At 49.7% G+C, this 18592-nt stretch overlaps 1 protein-coding gene and 2 non-coding genes across 5 annotated transcripts in view; 1 reads left to right on the forward strand and 2 right to left on the reverse strand.

The window, feature by feature from the left end:
• The first annotated feature begins 746 nt into the window (after positions 1–746).
• Positions 747–818, forward strand: TRNAP-AGG. The gene has a single exon. It is a non-coding gene; the product is annotated as a tRNA-Pro (tRNA).
• A 281-nt stretch (positions 819–1099) lies between these two features.
• TRNAP-CGG lies at positions 1100–1171 on the reverse strand. Its single transcript has one exon. It is a non-coding gene; the product is annotated as a tRNA-Pro (tRNA).
• Positions 1172–2623: 1452 nt separating this feature from the next.
• The window catches only part of RCSD1 (RCSD domain containing 1), a 32738-nt gene continuing 16769 nt past the window's right edge, over positions 2624–18592 (reverse strand). For 2 of the 3 annotated variants that reach the window (XM_035315237.1, XM_035315239.1), the window contains 6 exons: positions 12429–12536; positions 9859–9948; positions 8530–8601; positions 7010–7213; positions 5569–6214; positions 2624–4609 (listed from right to left, as the gene is read on the reverse strand). In XM_035315237.1, coding sequence (XP_035171128.1) covers positions 5585–6214; positions 7010–7213; positions 8530–8601; positions 9859–9948; positions 12429–12536 — 1104 coding nt within the window. In that variant the 3' untranslated portion in view covers positions 2624–4609; positions 5569–5584. The remainder of the gene's footprint in view (positions 4610–5568; positions 6215–7009; positions 7214–8529; positions 8602–9858; positions 9949–12428; positions 12537–18592) is intronic. The other variant, XM_035315238.1, reaches the window with a different exon arrangement.

Genomic DNA, 18592 nt, shown 5'->3' on the forward strand with positions numbered 1-18592 from the left:
ATTTTGCCTAACAAATTTTAAAACCACCCAACACAGTGACTGTGAAACAGCAGCAGGGTAACAAAATGAGGGACAGAGGGAAGAGGCTCTGTTTGTGGGAGCCGGTGTTGGGTGTCTCTCGCAGCAATCCTTTTCCTCTGCAAGTTGAAGGCAGAAATTGAGGCTGGCAGCTAGTGCTACATTTGTTTTCCTTGATTAAATAGAAAAGTAGTGGTTCGTTCAAGACTCAAGAGCTGGCAGCAGCATGGCGATTACATATGGAACTTGGAAAGTTTTGTACGTACTTTTCTGTTGTTTGGTTAAGAACGGTTTGTATCACCCGCCGTGCGAGGGTAAGTGTGAGAAAAACACAGCGGAAAAAGGTGCTGCTGAGTAGCCATCGCGGTGCTGAACTGATGTGAAGGAGCAGCCTGAACCACAGGTATGCCCACTAACCTTGGCATGCAGAAAGTCTGTTAAAGATGAAAGCAATTATTTTTCCCGTCTCTTCCTCCGAGCTTTCTCCCGGTCTCTTGTAACACAGAAAATCTTGGAGTCTGGTTAGAGCCTGTTACTGTAGGGAAGCAAGGTCCGAGTAACGGGGAACGTGCCTCGTGTGTGGACCAGCTCTGTGAGCCCCACGAGCCCGCCCGTGACACCCGTCCCGTCACGGGGGGAACTCCGTGGAGCCGGGCGCGGGGGCGCCTGAGGTGGCCGCTCAACGGCCGCGGCTTCGTGTGGAATGAGGAGAAATGATTCCTCGCGGCGGCTCGTTGGTCTAGGGGTATGATTCTCGCTTAGGGTGCGAGAGGTCCCGGGTTCAAATCCCGGACGAGCCCGCTTTTTTACTCCGCTATTTCGCTTTATTTTTCAACCCCCGTGTGCCTGAACATCACTTCGCCGGACGGGCGGCGGCAGGCAGCTCGCAAGCCGGCGGTGACGAGACGAGACGCGTCCCCTCGCCGCAGCAGGGACGAGCGGTACCGCGGCAGGGGCACCCGTCTCTCCCCCCTCCTCGCCGCCTCCCCTCAGCGCTCCCATCGCCGAGCCCTTGGCGGCAGCAAAAGCTGCGGGCGGCGGCAGCAAAAGGGAAGGTGGCCGTACAACCCCCTTCCTCCGCGGGCTCGTCCGGGATTTGAACCCGGGACCTCTCGCACCCGAAGCGAGAATCATACCCCTAGACCAACGAGCCGCTCTCCATTGCCTCTCCCCCAGCTCCGCACTTCAGTCTTCCCACCCAGCCCGCCTGCCGATGGCTCCCCCTACGAGCAGCCGCCGCCGTGACAGGAGGGGATAGGACGGCTCGGCTCGGCTCGGCTCGGCTCCGTTCTGTTCCCCCCGCACCCTCGCTGCGGAGGCGGCCATTGCGCGGCTCGTTCCCCGCGGAAGGGAGGGGGAAACGCGGAGCGTCCCCGCCTGCCTGCCCGCACCCCCCCGAACGGCTGTGGTTCCAACCCGCCGGCCGCTGCCGAGCCGTTGGGCGGACTGCGCCATTACCGGCGCGGGGGGGACGGCTTGCGCCCTTCCCTCGGGGCCGTGCTGTGGTTTGAGCCTAGTCTGGTCGTAACCATAAAACAACACGGCGCCAGCCACATACAGCCGTGACCGTCTCCTCACAGCGGTGCTGCCTTCCTTTCGGCACTTTTTTTGTTCATTTCTGCTCTGTTTTCCATTTCTACCCCCGCAGTTCATCGGTCTTCCGGCCAGGAAAGTTTGTGCTTTTACTTTATTTTTATCTACACCAAAGGAATTAAAGAAAATACGTCAGTATTTTGTGTATGCAACCATTAGGGTCCCTACCACTGGCGTTAAGTATTCCTGCCCGAGGAATCTGGCAGACGTCTCTGGCTCTGACCAGGTGTCCCCGCTCAGCCGTGCTGTGGTCTCCATTTCAAAGCTTCCTGACCCTGCACCTTGTGGACAGAGGTCAGCGCTGCCGCTTATGGGCCCGAGCCGACATTTCCTGGTGGTAGGGTTGGGGCAGGGACACTTGTCTACAGGTACCTTCTGCTTTTGCAATGTCATGGTACTGGCCAAAGAGGTGTTTTTTTGTTTGTATTGTTCTTGTTTTGTTATCTAAAATTGCTCTCACTTGGCTCGTACAGGGGTGAGGTTTGTGTGCAGCCTGTGTTAACATCACCGCTAGAAGCACATGTGGATGCCTTCAGCTGAGAAACAGGTGTCTTTTTTTTCTAGCAACTTGTGAAGCTGTCAAGAATGAAGATGGTGAAGCAACTTCTGGCACAGAACGTCTACTCTGTCGATTGCCAGAAGCTCAGAAATCTCACAGGAAGGATCACTCTTTGTTGCCTTGTGTTGTTTTTTTTTGTGCTTCCCCTGAACTACGATGCTGTTGGAGAAATGGTATTTGCTTCCTTCTGCTCCTAGTTATCTGCGGAGCTGGGACAGAGAGCGTGGCACTCTCCAGTGTTACTGCTCCCCCAGAGAACATCCTCCTTTGTGGATTACGCATGTTGGTTATTGCTGTTCCCCAGAAATAAAAATACCAAGAATTAAATTAAAAATGTAATGTTAAACTGCTGCAATGGCAGTGGGAATCCCTCCTCTCTTTTATCTGCTGTTGCCAGCTCTCCTCATCCTTCCTCAGGCTTCTACATTCCTCAGGAGGAAACACACAATTTTGTTTTGTTTTTATTCCACTGTTTATTTCTTCTGTTTCTCCCTCAGATTTCCAATCCCTTGCTAAGGACACATTCTCTAAACAGGCACACACGTATCGATATATACAGTAAGGCACAATCACTCACATCCAGGTGGGACGCTCTGCTGAGAGAGGAAACAGGTTACAGTGAATGATTGCAGCCTGCCCTGGAACACAAGCTTTATCAAACAGATTAAAATAGATCCAAAGGCAACAACTCCACAACATGGCTCAAAAGGATGTGGGGTCGTGTTTGCCAACAAGCCTGTTCTACGTGTCAGGGGCAGCACTGCTGGCTCTTGATGGGCGCTCTCACCTGGGAAGAAAAAAGGCAGGGCAGAGAGGCTTCTCTTTGTGACTTTAGAGCTGGTGAACAGAAAGAGGATATCCTCCGAAACCATGGGTTTTGTAACAGTGCCATGCTTCAGAGCCCAGTCTAGGAAGGATGTGTTGTGTAAAATGCCTGTGCCTGTTCACAGGGACAGGGACAACACAAGCCTCCAACTCTGCTCAGCTTGACGTTTGCAAGGAGGAGCTTTGTGAAAGATGAAGAGGAGCTTCCTGACTCTTGTCTTTGGTCTCTACAGCTGTGCCCGTACTGCTGAATTCTGGGTGGCTGGCCCCAAACCATTCACAGCCCTGACAGCTGGCTGACTCCGCGGCTCGGCCTTGGGCACTGCTGGCCAGCTGTCCCCAAGGCTGTGGCGGGGCTACGCCTAAGTACTGTGGACATGAGCCCCACAGCCCTGAGGCACAGCAGTTTGTATTCAGTAATACAGACACAGCTTCAAGCACTACTCAGGAAGCCAGGCGGGTAAGGGCCTGTTTTCTTTCCCTGATCTCATGTTCTCTATGTGTAGAAGCTTTTTTAGCTTAACAAACATTAGTTCCGTGACTTAACTAGTACTCCAAGAGTGAACACAAATCCAATACAATGCCAATCTGACGTTCTCCTGAGGGACTGGCTATCTGTCCCCAACCCATTCATATACAGACAGGCCACGTGACGAACTGGCTCAGCCATCTAAGGCCTCTTCTTTGATGAAACAACATGAAGTGGCTGTTTCTAGTAAGCCAGGATGCTTTCTATCACAAATGGCTCTAAGTGGTTACACACGCAAAGTTTCAGAAGAGAATCAAGTTGGGACAGGGCCTGGAAGTAAAACAGACGGACAGACAGGTGGCCTTTCTACATCAGGACTGGAGCACAGTGCTGGGTAAGAGAACCTGCCCTACTGACCTACACAGGCGCATCTTTTCTGTGCCTCAAATCCGTCGGTTACTTTCCACCAGCATTAAAAGTTGAAGCACACAGAAATTGCCTACCATGACTGCGTGTTTCACAGATTAGCCAGCTCAACCCCCACTTTGAAAGCATTTTATGCTTTATGAACAACTTCCTAAGAGTTTTCCCCATATTTAGGATTCACATTGTCTGTCATATAGCATACATGGAGAAAACATACTTTTTTTTCCTACTGTTAAAACATTATTTACTGAAGTGTGAAAACCCAAAATATTTCAAAAGAAGCTACTGAAAAGGCACCATACACATATGTATGTAGCTGATGAACTTCATCCAAGACCAATGCAGGGGAGAAGAAAATGACATTTTGGAACTCAGCAGGAATAAGCAAGAGAGGGCCCAGGAGTGGCGGTAGCTGTTGGGTCCAGGACAGGACACATCAGGTCTCTCAGTCTCCAGCAGTCACCTAGGCACATCAGCCAGCACCTCAGTTTTGAATTCCGAAGCAATCGTAAGCCAGTCTCTTGTTCTGACTGTCACAATGGTGCAAAGCACAGAGCCAGCGAGCAGCCACTCAGCTCTGGGATCAGTCTGGACCTCGGGGGAAATCCATATTCTACTCGTCTCCTGCCACCAAAAGTTTTCCAGCGGCTTCCACCTTGATTGGGTTAGATGGCTCCTGTTAACACATCATCTTCTGTATCCCAATTGGGTATGTCCTTTTGAGAAGGAAAAAATAAGGAAATTATGAAAAATAATCATCACAGTGCTTAGTAAATATGTGGGTGGGGAGTCTTGAGGGTGCTTTGGTAGGTTCCATGCTAGATGCAGTCACTCCTTGCCCACCAAGGAGGCATTTGAAGAGGAGACAGGCAGCTGTTGAGGTGAACCGAGGTATTTCCTCAGGCCTCTGGGGCTACAGGATCAGTAGCTAGAGAATAAGTACAAAGCTATATGGAACAAGCCCTGCTTTAGGCAGTGGAAATCCTCTTGTATTTCAAGTGGTGGAGGCCTGCAGAGGCTCCTTCCAGGGATGATCATCAAGCTGGTGTGTGTGTGTAAACGCTACTTTTGCTGACACAGCTAACAGGCTAAAAACATATATATATATATATAAAGTGTACATATACGTTTGCATGTATCTATCCAATGTGTGCATGCACACATATAAATACCTGTATAGAGAGAGGTTTGTTGAGCTAGTATATACATGGTAGAACTAGTATATCACAGAATGGTTTGGGTTGGAAGGGACCTTAAAGATAATCTGATTCCAACCCCGCTGCCATGGGCAGGGACATCACCCACCAGGTTGCCCAAAGCCCCATCCAACCTGGCCTTCAGCACCTCCAGGGATGGGGCATACATATTTTCTGCTTTCAAACTGCTTTCAAAACAACTGTTGAGCAGGGTGCCTGGTATCAGAGCCTCTCCATTTCACTGAAGTCAGAATCATTTGTTTCATCTTTGCCTCTTCTCCATCTCCTCTCTCTGTAACATCAGCCTGGAGGGCTGGTTGTTTAAATGCCCTGACTTAAAGACTCTGCAAGCCTGAGATTTGATGCTCTTGAGGTGTGGGAAGCAGCAGAAATGTTGGTATGTTCTGCCACGCTTGCCTTTTTCATTAGTGAGCAAAAACCTCTAGTAGTTTAGGAGCCATCCTCATGCTGACCAGACTTACCTAACATGTGTCATGGTTAGTCTGTGCCCTGGTCCTGCGTGGAGGATGCTGAAGGCTCACTTGCAGTCTCTAAACCCACTGCGTCCTGCTGTGGTTCAGGTGCCAGTGGTGTTTCTTCAGTGTCTGATGTTTTCTGTGTATCTGTGCTCTCACTGGTCTCTTTCACTTCGGTTCCGTCTTTCTCCTTGTCCCCCTTTTCCTGTTCACAGGTACTGCCTTCCTCCTCTTCTCCCTGGGGACCCTCACACACCTTCTCCTCCTTTTCTCCAGAGGGAGGCTGGGGTGAGTTTTCCTCCCCTGGGACACCATGAGACACCTCCTTCTCCTCCGTATCCCCCGCATTACTCTTGCAAGGAGTTGTTTCTTCCGACTGTTTTTCCCCTTTTTCTTCATTTTCTGATCTGCCGGATCCTCTCCTTGATGGGGGCTTCTCATCAGAACCCATCTGTTTCTTTAGCTCTTTGTTCCCTGTTTCAGCCTCTTCTGTCTTGCCCTTATTCCCAAACACCTCATCCCCATCTTCTTTAGCACCGTTTTCTGGAGAGGAGATGTTGAGCCCTGTATCTTCCCCATCTCCGTAGTCAGACAGAGATCTTCGGAACCTCCTGGAGGGAGGCCGACGCTTTATTGATCCCCGCGTCCGCACCTAGAAGGCAGGAAGAGCAGACATTGAAGCAGTCAAAGAGCAGTACTGGAAAGCAGGAAAGCACAACAGAGGAAAATACCAGAGAAAACTTGATTGCTGCAATGGTTGCCTCATTTTTCCTGTTCACTACTTAGTAGGTTGAGCAGCTCCCTAAAATATACCTCCTTTCCCTCTGTAAACCTGATGCTGGAGATCATTGTCCCCGTTTAAACTGTGACTCCTTGTCCAAGTTAGACCCTAAAGCAAAGATGCTGATTTCATTATGCAGCTGTTGCTGACACGGGATGTCTCAGAGTCTTCAACTTCTGGCAGTTTGGTGGCTGAGGAAGGAGTCTGCACTCCAGGTGAGGCTGGGGAATGCAGGTTACAGTTCCTCATCTAGGTGCTGTGCACTTTGTGGAACACCTGGCAAACTGTCCTGCTCTCCATGGCTGCGTAAACGGCACTTCAGCCACCTCCAACACTTGCTGCCATGTGGCACCATCTCCTCTCAGTGCTACATGCCACTCAACTACTGCCAAGCTGCGGCAACTGAGTGCTTCCACTTCACCCCTTCCCTGCAGTCATGGGGCCAGGAAGGCTGCTGCAGCCACTGGACCACAAAATTCTGTGGACAGGTAGGCAGAGAAGACCCACAGAACTACCCCAACCAAACCCAGCGCTTAGATCTCCTCCCTTGGCTACACATGCATGCTGTTACAGCAGGACTGAGGGCTGATGCCTCCTCTTCCTCCTCATCCCCAAGCGATAAGCAAGCTTTATCCTGCCATGCTGGAGACCTAGTGCACTCCCTACCTTGTTGTAGAACTGCAGCTGAGTGCCTTCGGGGGGTTGATCAAAGCTGACCGGCGTCTCGCTCGCTTCACTGGGCTGCGGCTGAGTGCCCGGGCTGCTGGGGGTTGAGGGAGGGGTGCTGAACGGAGAAACCATGACTTTCAGACCAGGGCTTTTGGGAGATGCTCCCGGCAGCAGAGCAGCTGGGGCAAAAGCCAGGTTGGCCTGCAAAGAAAAATCCCCGTCAGTGGTGTGTGACGCCGCTGTGTAATACAGGCATCAACCACGTGGAGGAACCCTTGCTCTCGCCACGGGAGCCACATCTCAGCTGTCGTGACCCACATACCTTCCGGTTATGGGTCTCTCCTGGTGACACTGTCAACAAACAAGTCCGGGCAGAGGAGTTATGACTGGACATTTGCCCTTCCCCAACAGCTGGATCTCAGGACGAGTTCTTTTGTCATCCTGAGGTCTTTGGGGATTTTCCAGTGACCCAGCCAAGCCAGTATAGCCTGCAGTGGCTGAGCCAGGGTATGAACAAGCAGCCAGAAATCACCTGGAGATCTAAACCATCACTGTTTGTGCCCAAGCAGACCTGACATTTTCAAGCCCGGTCTGCAGGTCTTCTGAATGATCCATACAGCCATGAGGAGTGAGAAGACCATGGAACGAAACAAGTTTGTGATTAACTGTGGCAAGGCACTTTGTGCTAGCCTGTCATTAAGTTCTCTAGACAAATGTCCTTGGGTGCATTAGCAGGGACACTGCTATGAATAGGCTTACGTTGTGTCAGGGTGCCCAGGAGGCATTATGCTCAGAAGTCACACACGCTGCCAGGAGAGGCAGCTGGCAGTGGTAGGGCACCGCATCTATGGGCTATCAAGTGCTGAGCTGTCCTCAGTGGCATGAATCAGGCGCTACTGAGACACAGAAAGGGCAAGAAGCACAGGGTGTGCTTGTGCATAACTTGGGGAATTGAGACAAGGAAAGCACAGAGCTTCGAGGCACAGATAGGGGAATGGCAGAGTCCCAGGCGTGCTCCCCTACTCCCAGGATTTTAGCTGCCTGTGCTCCAGGTCAGTTCCCCAAGATGTGCAAGTGATTGGTTTAGACTGCTGTGGAGAAAGAGCTGGAGGAAGCCTCAGCCACAGCTTCCCTCACCTTCACTTGCGAGCTGCATTTAAACTGAGGCTGCTGCCCTCGCTCTCTGAGCTGCACTGCTGCCATGCCCACGCCCGGCCACGTGCACCGCCGGTCCGAGTGAGCCTGCTCTATGCACTGACCTGCTGGTGGCCATGCCTGAGGATGGCTGGACTGTTTCTGACAGTGGTGGCTACCATTACCAGACCTGCTCTGCCCCCTTGTTTGTGCATTGTGGGACTGGGCCCTACCCGGTGAGGCTGCTGCCCTGCCTGCCTAACCATCACCCTTGGCTCCTGGATCACCTTCCTTTGTGGCTGCCCAACAAGGGAAGTAGTCCTGGTAAATGCCAAGCAGTTTGGATTTGCTGGGGTAGCCATGTGGACTCTCACAGGACTTACCTGCAGCTTTTCAATCATGGGGGAGCTTTTCACCTTGACCTTGGGAATGGGGCAAGCATTTGGAGATGGCTTCTGCAAAACCAAACAAAACATGAAATGGTCACAGCAAAGTAGGTGGAAAAAAAGGAAACACAACCCAGGCACAAAACTTGAGATGAGTGGCAAGTGTTTGTAGGGGAGCAAATGAAGCCTCATATAGGGTCTTAACACAAAAGTTTGCCCTCTTCTTTCCTAACCATACTCCCCTTTTATTTTCTAGACACCCTAGGGCTCTACATATAGGTATCCTGCTTTTCAGAGAAATGGGAGCCTTCAGGCTGAACTATCTGAGCTAGGTGGTGCACTATGGCTCTGCTGCTGTGATGCTTTCAGTTTTATTTAAGGACTAGACAGATCAAAATTCTGCCTCTCTGGTAAACATTACAAACTTTTTTTTTTTTTTTTTTTTTTTTTTTTGTGGTGGTAAAGACTTTCTGCTTCCCTTTGGCTGACATAGGACAGGAAGAATCTAAGTAAGTGGTCAGAAAGGTAGAGCTATTAAAGGCTGAATACAGTATGAGAAATGGAGAGCATTGCTTTGAGAGGCATATTGGTCTTTTCAGATCCAAAGGAAAATGAAGGAGTCTAAGACTTCAAAGCCTGTGCTCCCTTGACATGGAGACAAGAGCCTATAGCTATCGGAAAATAAGGACCAAGAATCATCCCCTTGTTACGGGCAGGTGATGATGTGAAATTTGGTGGCTAAACCTCATACCTTGAAATACAGAATGACTGAAATGACTGTAAAGGGTCTGAGCATAAACCCTGGGGAGTAGCATCCACCTTCTTGGGACCCACTCATTCAAGGTTGCTGTATGTATGACATCTCATGACAACATTCTGCAGGTATTGCTGAAAAAAATCCCATTCACTTTAGATGAATGACTCCTTTTTTATGAAGACCAGAATTATTACACCGTTACATTCCAACCTCTAGTGTTCATCTGATGGCAGAAACTAGACTAGAAGCCCCCTGTGCTAAGTGCTGTTCAAAGCTAATAAATGCTAGCAGTTCCTGCTGTAAAATGCATGAAAGGTGGCAACTGGGTGGATCCATCAGTGCTCTAAGGATAAAAACAGAAGCAGCAGAAATGGGATGTATATCTCTGCTACAGGAGTGGGAAGCAGCATGCAGCTGACTGAGTCAGAACCTGTGGGAAGGTTTGATGCTGAACAACTGACGTCTTCTGCTGCACAGCCTGATGTCTGCGCTACCTGCAAGCTCATGTCCCAGTAGATAACAGGTTGCAGAGAAGAGAGACTTTGTCCCCCTGCTAAGTCGATACTTACTTGTTCGTTGTTGAGGCTTGTCTCGGTTTTGTTGGAGTACAATGGAAGGGAGCATGGTGGTTTCCTCCGAGTTGGCTTATGTGGTGGTACCTAAGAGAAGAAAGCAGCAGGAAAATTAGTTTTTTTTTAAAAAAGGAAGTGGAACTCGAGCACTGAAGAGCATGCTCTGTAAGTGACCTGTTTGGATGGCAAGGCCCAGCTTACCTCAAGGAAACATCTAAAGGCACCACGTGACATTAACATATGGGCATGTGTCCAGCACGATAGCTGTGCTCACAGCATCTTAAGCCCAATCCTAGTGTTGGAAAAGTATTTTATATCTCTTTCCACAGCATGAACCACAAGACTGCAGGCTTTGTGCACAGGATACTCTTCTGAGCTGTAGAGGGTGGGGAAGTCTTCCCAGAAACTTCACCTTCAAAGCACCCTGCTGGAAACCCCCTCACACTGCAACAGCTTGGCATTGTTCTCTTTCCTGTCTTATTACCGAAACTTGTTTTTAATGCATCTCAGCTTCCTACCTGGTTCATGACCATTCTGTTCCAAGTCTGACATATTATAGGTGCAAAAAGGGGAATTCTGACTTTTTCAGCATGCCATACAGCCACGTTTATCCTCTCTAATGAAGAAGATCAGCTCACAGAGACAAGGTGTCAGCTGTAATATTTGACTAAAGAAACAGATTCTCCAGGGCAGAAGGAACAAAGCAACTAAACTGCAGGGACACCGGTTCCTTCTGAATGTCGTTGGGCTCTCAGAAGTACAGAGATCCCACTAAGAAGGGACATGTAGCACAGCACCTGTACAGTTGCTTCTTCATAACTATTACCTTGGTCTTGAAGACAAGGTGTCTCTGTTTTATTATGCCACATTTGTAGACTCCTGCCAAGCTGCTAACACACTTTCTATTTGTTAGCATACATTTTTGGATACTATTGTGGATATCAAGGACCAAGATATCTGGATAATTTTGTTACCTTCTAACAGGCAGGCACATGAAAAATCGGATTACAGCATCTGCCCTTTAGAGTTGACTGTTTTGGGGGACCAGTAGAGTTGATTTCACTGAACATCTGGTGGTGCTACACACAGCTATGGCAATGCTCCATCTCTAAGCAGCCAAAAGCAGCCCTGCCCTTCCCCTTACATTACATGAGGAAGCAGTAATATCATGTTTTATTGAAACCCTACCATTTTGCAACCATGCAATGTTGCGTTGTGCCACAGCAATGTGTCAGAGGTTCCCCTTTGCTGGCACGGGTCAAGCAAGGGTTAAGGACCATCCAGGCAGCCATTAATCTGAGGCCAGCCTGAGAAAGTGTGTGGGGAAGTGACAGATGGCTTGGAGAGAAAAGACAGGAAACTTTGTCCTCAGTCCCTGGAGAAAATGAGTTTTTCCCCCACTGTGAGGCCCCTCCACCCTGCCTGGGCTTGCGAACAGCAGAGGTCTGTAGATAACACAGGAGAGGTCTGGGAACTTGCTGCCTTCTAAAGAGTGAGGGACTTGGTGCAATTAAATCCCATACCTTAAAAAGAGGAAATGACTGTAACAGGATGGATGGAGCAGTGTCCTGGTGACTGGAGGGAAGAAGAAAATAGTGCTTGGGAAGAGATTGGCTACTCCCAGCCTGCGGCCCAGCTATGCGAGTGTTGACCTCTGATAAGCTGTGGCATGCCAGCGCTGCAGGACAGAGGTCACCACTACATCCAGCCAAGGACAGGCCTGGTGACAGGGAGGATCCCCTTAGGCCCAGCCCGGGACACTACTGAAATCAGCTAGCAACAAAAGGAAACAGCTCAGTTTTAAAGGGGTTTTAAACCCATTGGCTGCAGAGGGCTGTCAGTAAGCATTTATGCTTCTAAAAAAGTGTGTAGTGATACAGGGAGCTCTCCTAAAATGTCAGCATCCATTCATAAACACTTTGACTTTCCTGTCTTCCTAAGAGAGGTACTCAAGTGTTTGGCTTATCTGGTGAAAGACAGCTTGTGGGTTGGATGCTTGGCATAGTGGGCTTTCAGTAAAATAAAGCTTTGGCGTAACAGAGATAGTCTGAAATGTTGTCATGCAAAGAGGTAACCAGGGCAAGTAAGGAGACAGCTTTCTGTCCCAGAACTGTACAGAGGGAGACACCTGAAGGAAACCTTCTCCTTTTGTGGACAAAGGGCTGGTGACCTGACACTGGCTTCTATACTACGTGTTTGCCTTCTTTTACCATGGTTCAAAATTAGCTATTTGATTTCTTCATTGCTGCTTCTTGCCCACAAAAGCCAGCCCAGATAGCACATGCCTTGCTGTCTGCTACTGTTAGGGATATGTGCATATCCTACCTGGCTTTGCAGCATCTCTGTCACAGTGTGAACATATGGCTCTACCAAAATATTCACGCACAAGTCAGCAACGCATGGAAGATACTGCCACAGCTTGCATTGCACTACAAGACAAAGCTTTAGGGGGGATTCAAAATCAATGTGGATTTACGCGTAGGTCACTGAGGCTCTCACTTCTATAGGCAGAGGCAAGTGCTTCATTTCCCACTCCATTACCTGCCGGTGGCTGCAGAGCTCCTTACCTCTTTTCCAGTGGCATTGGCTGCTTGCTCTTTGAATTTCCCTGCTAGCTGAGCCACTGAGGGTGATGCTGACGTGTCCACCTCTGAATTGGTCTCTGTTGGCCTGTTCTGACAAATCAAGAACAATATGTTATGAGCAAAGGCTGGGAAAAACAAGCAGGCTAGAGAGGAGTCTGCATATGTGTTACAAAGTTCAAGAGTAAGCAAGGACTTAAAGCAGAGTTTCTCACATCTGGCATCAATCACCCAGTCTGAGAGCAAAAGGTTGGGGAATCCAGGACATAGCAGCATGTTTAAATATCCAAGGTGGTCAGTAGCATCACAGAAAACTAGTAATTCATGCAGCACCTTTCATCTCTGGCTTAAAATCCCACACTCAGTATTTTTCACTGGAAGTAGACTAAGTATCCCAGGCCAAGTATCTGTTCTCTGTCTTTGCCTAGCAGAGAACAGATGGAATTGGACAGTACATGGCACCCCCACGCACCTTCTCAGCTCTCCCACCTCTTTTTGCTGCCCCAGTGACAAGTGCCTTTCCTTTTCCAGTGGTTCTGCTGGGAGAAGCCATTCCCTCTCCTCACAGCAAGTCAGCATCTGCTTGGGGATGTCCCTGTGCTGCTCTGCTTTTTATGGCAGCTAAATACTCAGGCGGGTGGGCGGGAGGAAGGAAATACCAGGGCTGAGAGAAGCTTCCCCTCTCCTGGGCCAAGAACAGGCTGAGAAGTGGGAGGGTTGCTGGAGACTGGATGGTGCAGCTCTTCCCACAGCACACAGCCCTGCTCATCCCACTTTTACCATGTTTTCTTTGCTATGTCTGTATCAAGCAGAGGAGCCCAAAGCCTAGAAATCAAAGCTGATGAAAGGAAATCTTTGTTCTTTATCTTGATTATCTGGTGCAGTGAAAACTAAACCAGAGGAACTGTGAATATCTAACCAACAATCCCTGTTTTGTTGGAGACTGAGACCTCAAAACAACAAAGCAGGCCACGAACCATCAGAAAGGAGCCTCACGCCTCCCCTCCCTATACCACCACCATTAACACACAACCGGCACCACAATTCTTGTGTGACTTGCTGTTCATTGACTCCCCCGAGTCAATGTTTGCTGTTCCCTGTTTCCAGGATCCTGACAACATCTCCCCCCTTAAAAACTTCCTGTACACTTCTGACCAGCTTTCCTGCATCCATCCACAAAGCCCTATCGAGCTGTCTCTTCCAGTAACTTCTGGCACCTCTCCCCCCAGTTCTTCTCAGCCTTCATTACAGCAATTAGAGGCAGGGGAAGTGGCAGCTATGGGGAAAGGAAGAAACAGTGAAGTAGGCAGATCAGCAGGGCAATTTGCAGCACACAAAAAAATGACAGGAGAGCTCCAAACTGGGCAGGAAGGGCTGGCTGGAAGTAGGAGGGAAAGAAGGATGAAGCTGGGGAAGGGAGGATGAGTCTGGGGGCTTGACTCAGCATGCCACAGCCCAGGATACTTGGAGACAGCAGAGCTGATGCTTGAAGTAGAGATTTGGTTAAGGCTGAGGAGCTGCAGGTGCCCAGTGTCTGTGTGGAAGGCTTGCCTCCCCAGTAGACCCTTCTCCTCTGCTACCTGCACTTCCTTCACAGCCCTCTGCCTTTACCCAGAAACGGCAGGGCATTTCCTCTTGGCCTCCCTGACCTCTTGTCTTGGGGTTGCTGTGTGGTCATTCTCCTTCAGTTTTCGGAGCTCCAGTCCAAAAACACGGCTCCCTTGATTTTTATCAAAGCCATAAAGCTGGAGTCATTCCACGCATTTCTTGTTTTGCTGGTAGCAGGCATTGCAGCGCAGCTCTCAAGCGCGTGGAGCCTGTGTCCGGCGCACAGGAAGCAGCGAGCATGCCATTCTAAGATTAGAACGAGTAGCCCACGGGCTGTGTCCTCCCCAAGCTGCCAGCTGCAGGCTCTCCGATTACGCCATGCCTCTAGCAACAGGAAAAGTCCTTTCTCAGATCCTTTCTGGCAATTGCACTGCCGTCCTGCATCCAGCTTTTTCTACAGCTTTTTTTTTTTTTTTTCCCCAGCTGGTGTGCCAAGCTCTGTGCCTTCTAGCCAAAGGGCTCGCCGTACTGGGGCACTTGGATGCAGAAATTTCCCTTCTCTGCATGGGAAGGAGAACGCTGTCCCTGACTTCCAGGGGCTGCACAGGCAGTCTCCTCACCACTGCAAGGAAGGTGGGAAGCCTCACTTCCTCACTCTCTCTGCAGAGCAAGCACCAGCCCTCAACCTCCTCCACCACCACCGAGACACGTTTGCTCCTCTCACCCCAGAGCTCGGTGCTGGCTCTCTCCTGTGCCATGACACTAATGCATTCTCTCCCATTCCTGGTGCTTTTCCCCCTCTTGGTGACAAAACCAGCTGACTTTCTGAACAATGAAGAGGAGCAGCTCTGCTCTTGTTTGGAAAAATTACTCAGGCTTGAATTTCGCACCTTTACCAGCCAGCTGCAGGCTTTTAGCTTTCAGAAATGTGGTCAGCCTGCATGGGCTAAAAACAGCGAGCTAGGGTATGAGACTTACTCCGTCAGTAATTTGGTGACTGCTACTCTGAGGTCGTTCACTCTTCAATAAAAACAAGTGGCTAAGCATTGCACATTCTGACAAATGTCAGACAGAGCAGCAAAACAGGAATTCAATTGTACCATCAATGTAAGCATGACACTGTCTGCAAAAGAGGAAGTGCAACTAACAAGTTCTCTGTAAGGGGTTTCGCTTTCCTCTTCCAAATAAGTATATAAATTTGAGTAAATTTGAAATATTTTCTTTACAGTCTCATGTTTCTTCATCTGCTTTTAAAGCTGAACCTGTTACAGTTCACCTGAATTGCATGGATAGTTTAATATGCCAGAAGGAAGATGCTAGGGCTAGAGAAGGTGCAAGGCGGAAGAGAGGTGTAGAGACTGCAGAGATTCCCTCTGCATACTGTTTGGCTGCTCACAGCGAGCTTTCCCTGGATTTCAGCTACCCGTAGGGAGTATCACTACAGACAACGAGTTTCTTATGAAATCAGAACTGCAAAGAGTCCTGGGGAAAACTGGAAAGCTAGAAGAGGCTTTGGGGATGAATTTAAATATTGTGCAGAGAGTGGTGCAAAACTGGCTCCCACAAGCCCTCAGCCAGCAGTTTTGGTCACGACCCAGCCCCTTGCTGTTGAAAACTCATAAGCCCATGTCACGGGACTGGTAGCCCAGCAGTTTGGTCACTGGCTGTAATATGCCGCTGGCATTGCTAGTCAGAAGGGGTACCGGGGGGGTCGGAAGCAGACATCGAGAGAGCTCAGGTTTGGATTTGTGCATCTGCTCTGGCTGATGAAAAGAGCAAAGGCCTATTAGCTGCTGTACAGCAGGGTGTTTAGGCTCACACACCCCATAAATACTGGCTGAGTAACAGCAGAGATTCACGCTGCCCTGCTCTCCTTCTCTCCCCCAGGCATCCTCCGCCATGCTTCCTTTTGCAGTTACAATACTTGGGCTGCATGGAGTGCCTTTTATCTGCAGCTACAAGTGCCCTTAGCAGCGCTCTGCAAGGCCGGAGTGTTTTGTGGCTATGAAACCAGTGACTGCTACATGACTGTTTGTACCAGTCCCGGGCACTTTCCACCCTTGTTTTCATGCAGCTGCATCTAGAAATGGTTTTGAGGTCAAGCCCTGACCTCTGCATCCCTCCCCTGCTTTGAAGAGCTTCACAGGAGCCATTCCTTGCAGTCGGTCCTCACACCAGGCCATCGTGCGAGCTGTTTTCCTGTACCCTGTGCTCGCACAAGCTCTGCACAGATCCTTCGTGACTCTTATGGGATTTTTCATTGCTGCACCATCTACCCAACAGGAAGCAAAAGTGGCAAAAATAATGACAAACACTGGGGCTGACACAATAAGGCAGAAGACGCTCAGGGCTAGTGCCTTGCTCTCAGAAACCAGATCCAGAAATAGTGAACCTCAGCAGCCAGTTCTCTACGCTGCGCCATGAGAAAAGAGTGGTCAGTAAGCTAGCTGCAAAGAAGAGTGGGTCGGTGCCTTTGGGGTGCACTTTCATAAAATCCTGGTTTTGGCAGGGAGCTTATGTTTCCAACTGCTCTCTCTCCTTTGACCTTTCCTTCCCCCTCCCTTGTGCCAGCGTGAGTTTGTGGGACTGTGCTGTAAACCAGATCACTGAAATGATCTGGGCTAAAAATACATCCCTTAACTCTTTACAAGGTTATTTTTAACCCTGATCATCTCAGTAACCAAAGTGGCAGCACGGTCCGACAAGTGCTTGCACTTCCATCGCAGGAGGGAGCAGAGGGACAGCAGGAGCAGACCGCCGCCGAGGGCCCAGACCTTCCTGCCGACCACCAGAGCCTGAGAAAGAGCCATCCCTGCATGTCCTCCTGCTCACAAGCCCCATGTGACAGAAAAATCTTTTTTTTTTTTTTCACACCTCTGATACAGCTGAATGATTTTCTAGAAGTTTTGACCAAGCGCTCACAAAAGCCCTACAAATACCATGGGGGTGATCCCCAGCAGCCCCGTTTCAGTGAGGAGCTGCGTGCATGGCCATGCCCCCCTCATGCTTTGCTGACAAAGTGCTGACACTATTTTTGCTTTCTCCCAGTGAATTTTCTTCACGCCCTCCCACTCACTGATTAACTGGGTACCTGGTTTTAGGAGATGTGCTTTTGTTAGTTCAGCACTGAGGGTGTATTTTGAACTTCTCTCTAGCCACGGTGCTGTTTTCAGCAGCTCCCATCCTCATCCTCCCTCAGCTGATGAAATTGCTTGCAGGCCTGTACCCTGAGCCAGGCTGCAGATGTAATTCAGACTAAAAATCACTCAGCTAAAAATAAAAAGGAAGGTTTAAAACCAACCTGAATTAAAAACATTCAGGACAATTTCCTGACCTGCTCAACCATGCCGCCCCACAGAAAGCAGCGCTGGCACAGCGCAGGGGGCAAGGTGAGCACCAGGATGCCAGTGCTGATGCCTGTGGTGTGGCACGAGGAGGAGCAGCTCCACACCTACAGTACCTGCTCAGCTGAGGAAGGGATGGGGGAGGCATCTGGGGGAAGGAAACTACTTCAGTCCGTGCTCCTGCCAAAATAAATGTCACCGCACTCTGCCTGGGGTCCAGCGAGAAACACTGGGAAGCAATGATGTGGTTTCCTTTGAAATTAAGGGAATTCAGGGGGGAGCTGGCCCAGCAAAGCAGCACTCTCCAGGCAGGCTCGTGCTTTCTGCCCACAGCTTTCCCAGACACCATGCGTACCCTTCTCGTTTTTCAGTAAGGTAGCGACAGGACTGAAGGAGCCAGCCGGCAGTAGAGCTTGTTTGCATGGGAAAGCTTACACCGCGTACCCTGGGGGCACTAGCTCAGCTTGCAGGGAGCAACACAACCCTCATCTGATAGAGGGGCCTGTTTTCAGCGTAACTGAACTCCTTCACAACCCGCTGACCTCAAAAGACCCATTCTCAAACATCTCAGGTACCTGTTTCTGACACAGAAGACAACATTTTGGGCATGCTGTGTTGTGCCGGAGCATGGAGCGTGCCCTCTCGTGGCGCTCCCCTGGGGGTGGGAGTGTGGGGGTGCTGCAGCTTCCCCCCTGGAAAGACTCCCCTGAGCAGGTGGGCTGATGGATTGCAGACGTCCTGCTCGCTTGCACATCAAACATCTGAGAAGTGGTGACAGCGCCAGCGCCTCCCACGCTGCCCCAGCGACTTGGGGTGTCCGTATCTACAGGTATGAGCTCATCCCTTCTCCCTGGCCAAACTTTTTATTGGACTTGTGGCAAAAGTTGTATTTCATATAGTCCTATTTGTCGTAAGTCATTGCTTATTCACAAGTCACACCATCTAAGGTACTGTTCCTGTCCATCTGGAGAGGATGTGAACTTCTGTGCTGGAGAATACAGCACGAATGCATGCATTGTGTGAGACCAGTATCTTGTGGTTAAAGGCCGCAATAATATTCAATATCGATGCAAAACATATTAATATATGTCTGCATGAAGTGAATTGATAAAATCTTTCCTTCATTTAGGAGGACCCTTGGATTACCTGTTCTAAAGCTAAGCATCCAATCTACCAAACCATCCTTTTCTACGCCTAGGTTCATTTACTGTTCAAGGAAAAGAATACAGAGAAACCTGGAATGGATCCCTGGGTGTG

This window comes from Oxyura jamaicensis, chromosome 1 (assembly GCF_011077185.1).
Source record: "Oxyura jamaicensis isolate SHBP4307 breed ruddy duck chromosome 1, BPBGC_Ojam_1.0, whole genome shotgun sequence".
NCBI lineage: Eukaryota > Metazoa > Chordata > Aves > Anseriformes > Anatidae > Oxyura > Oxyura jamaicensis.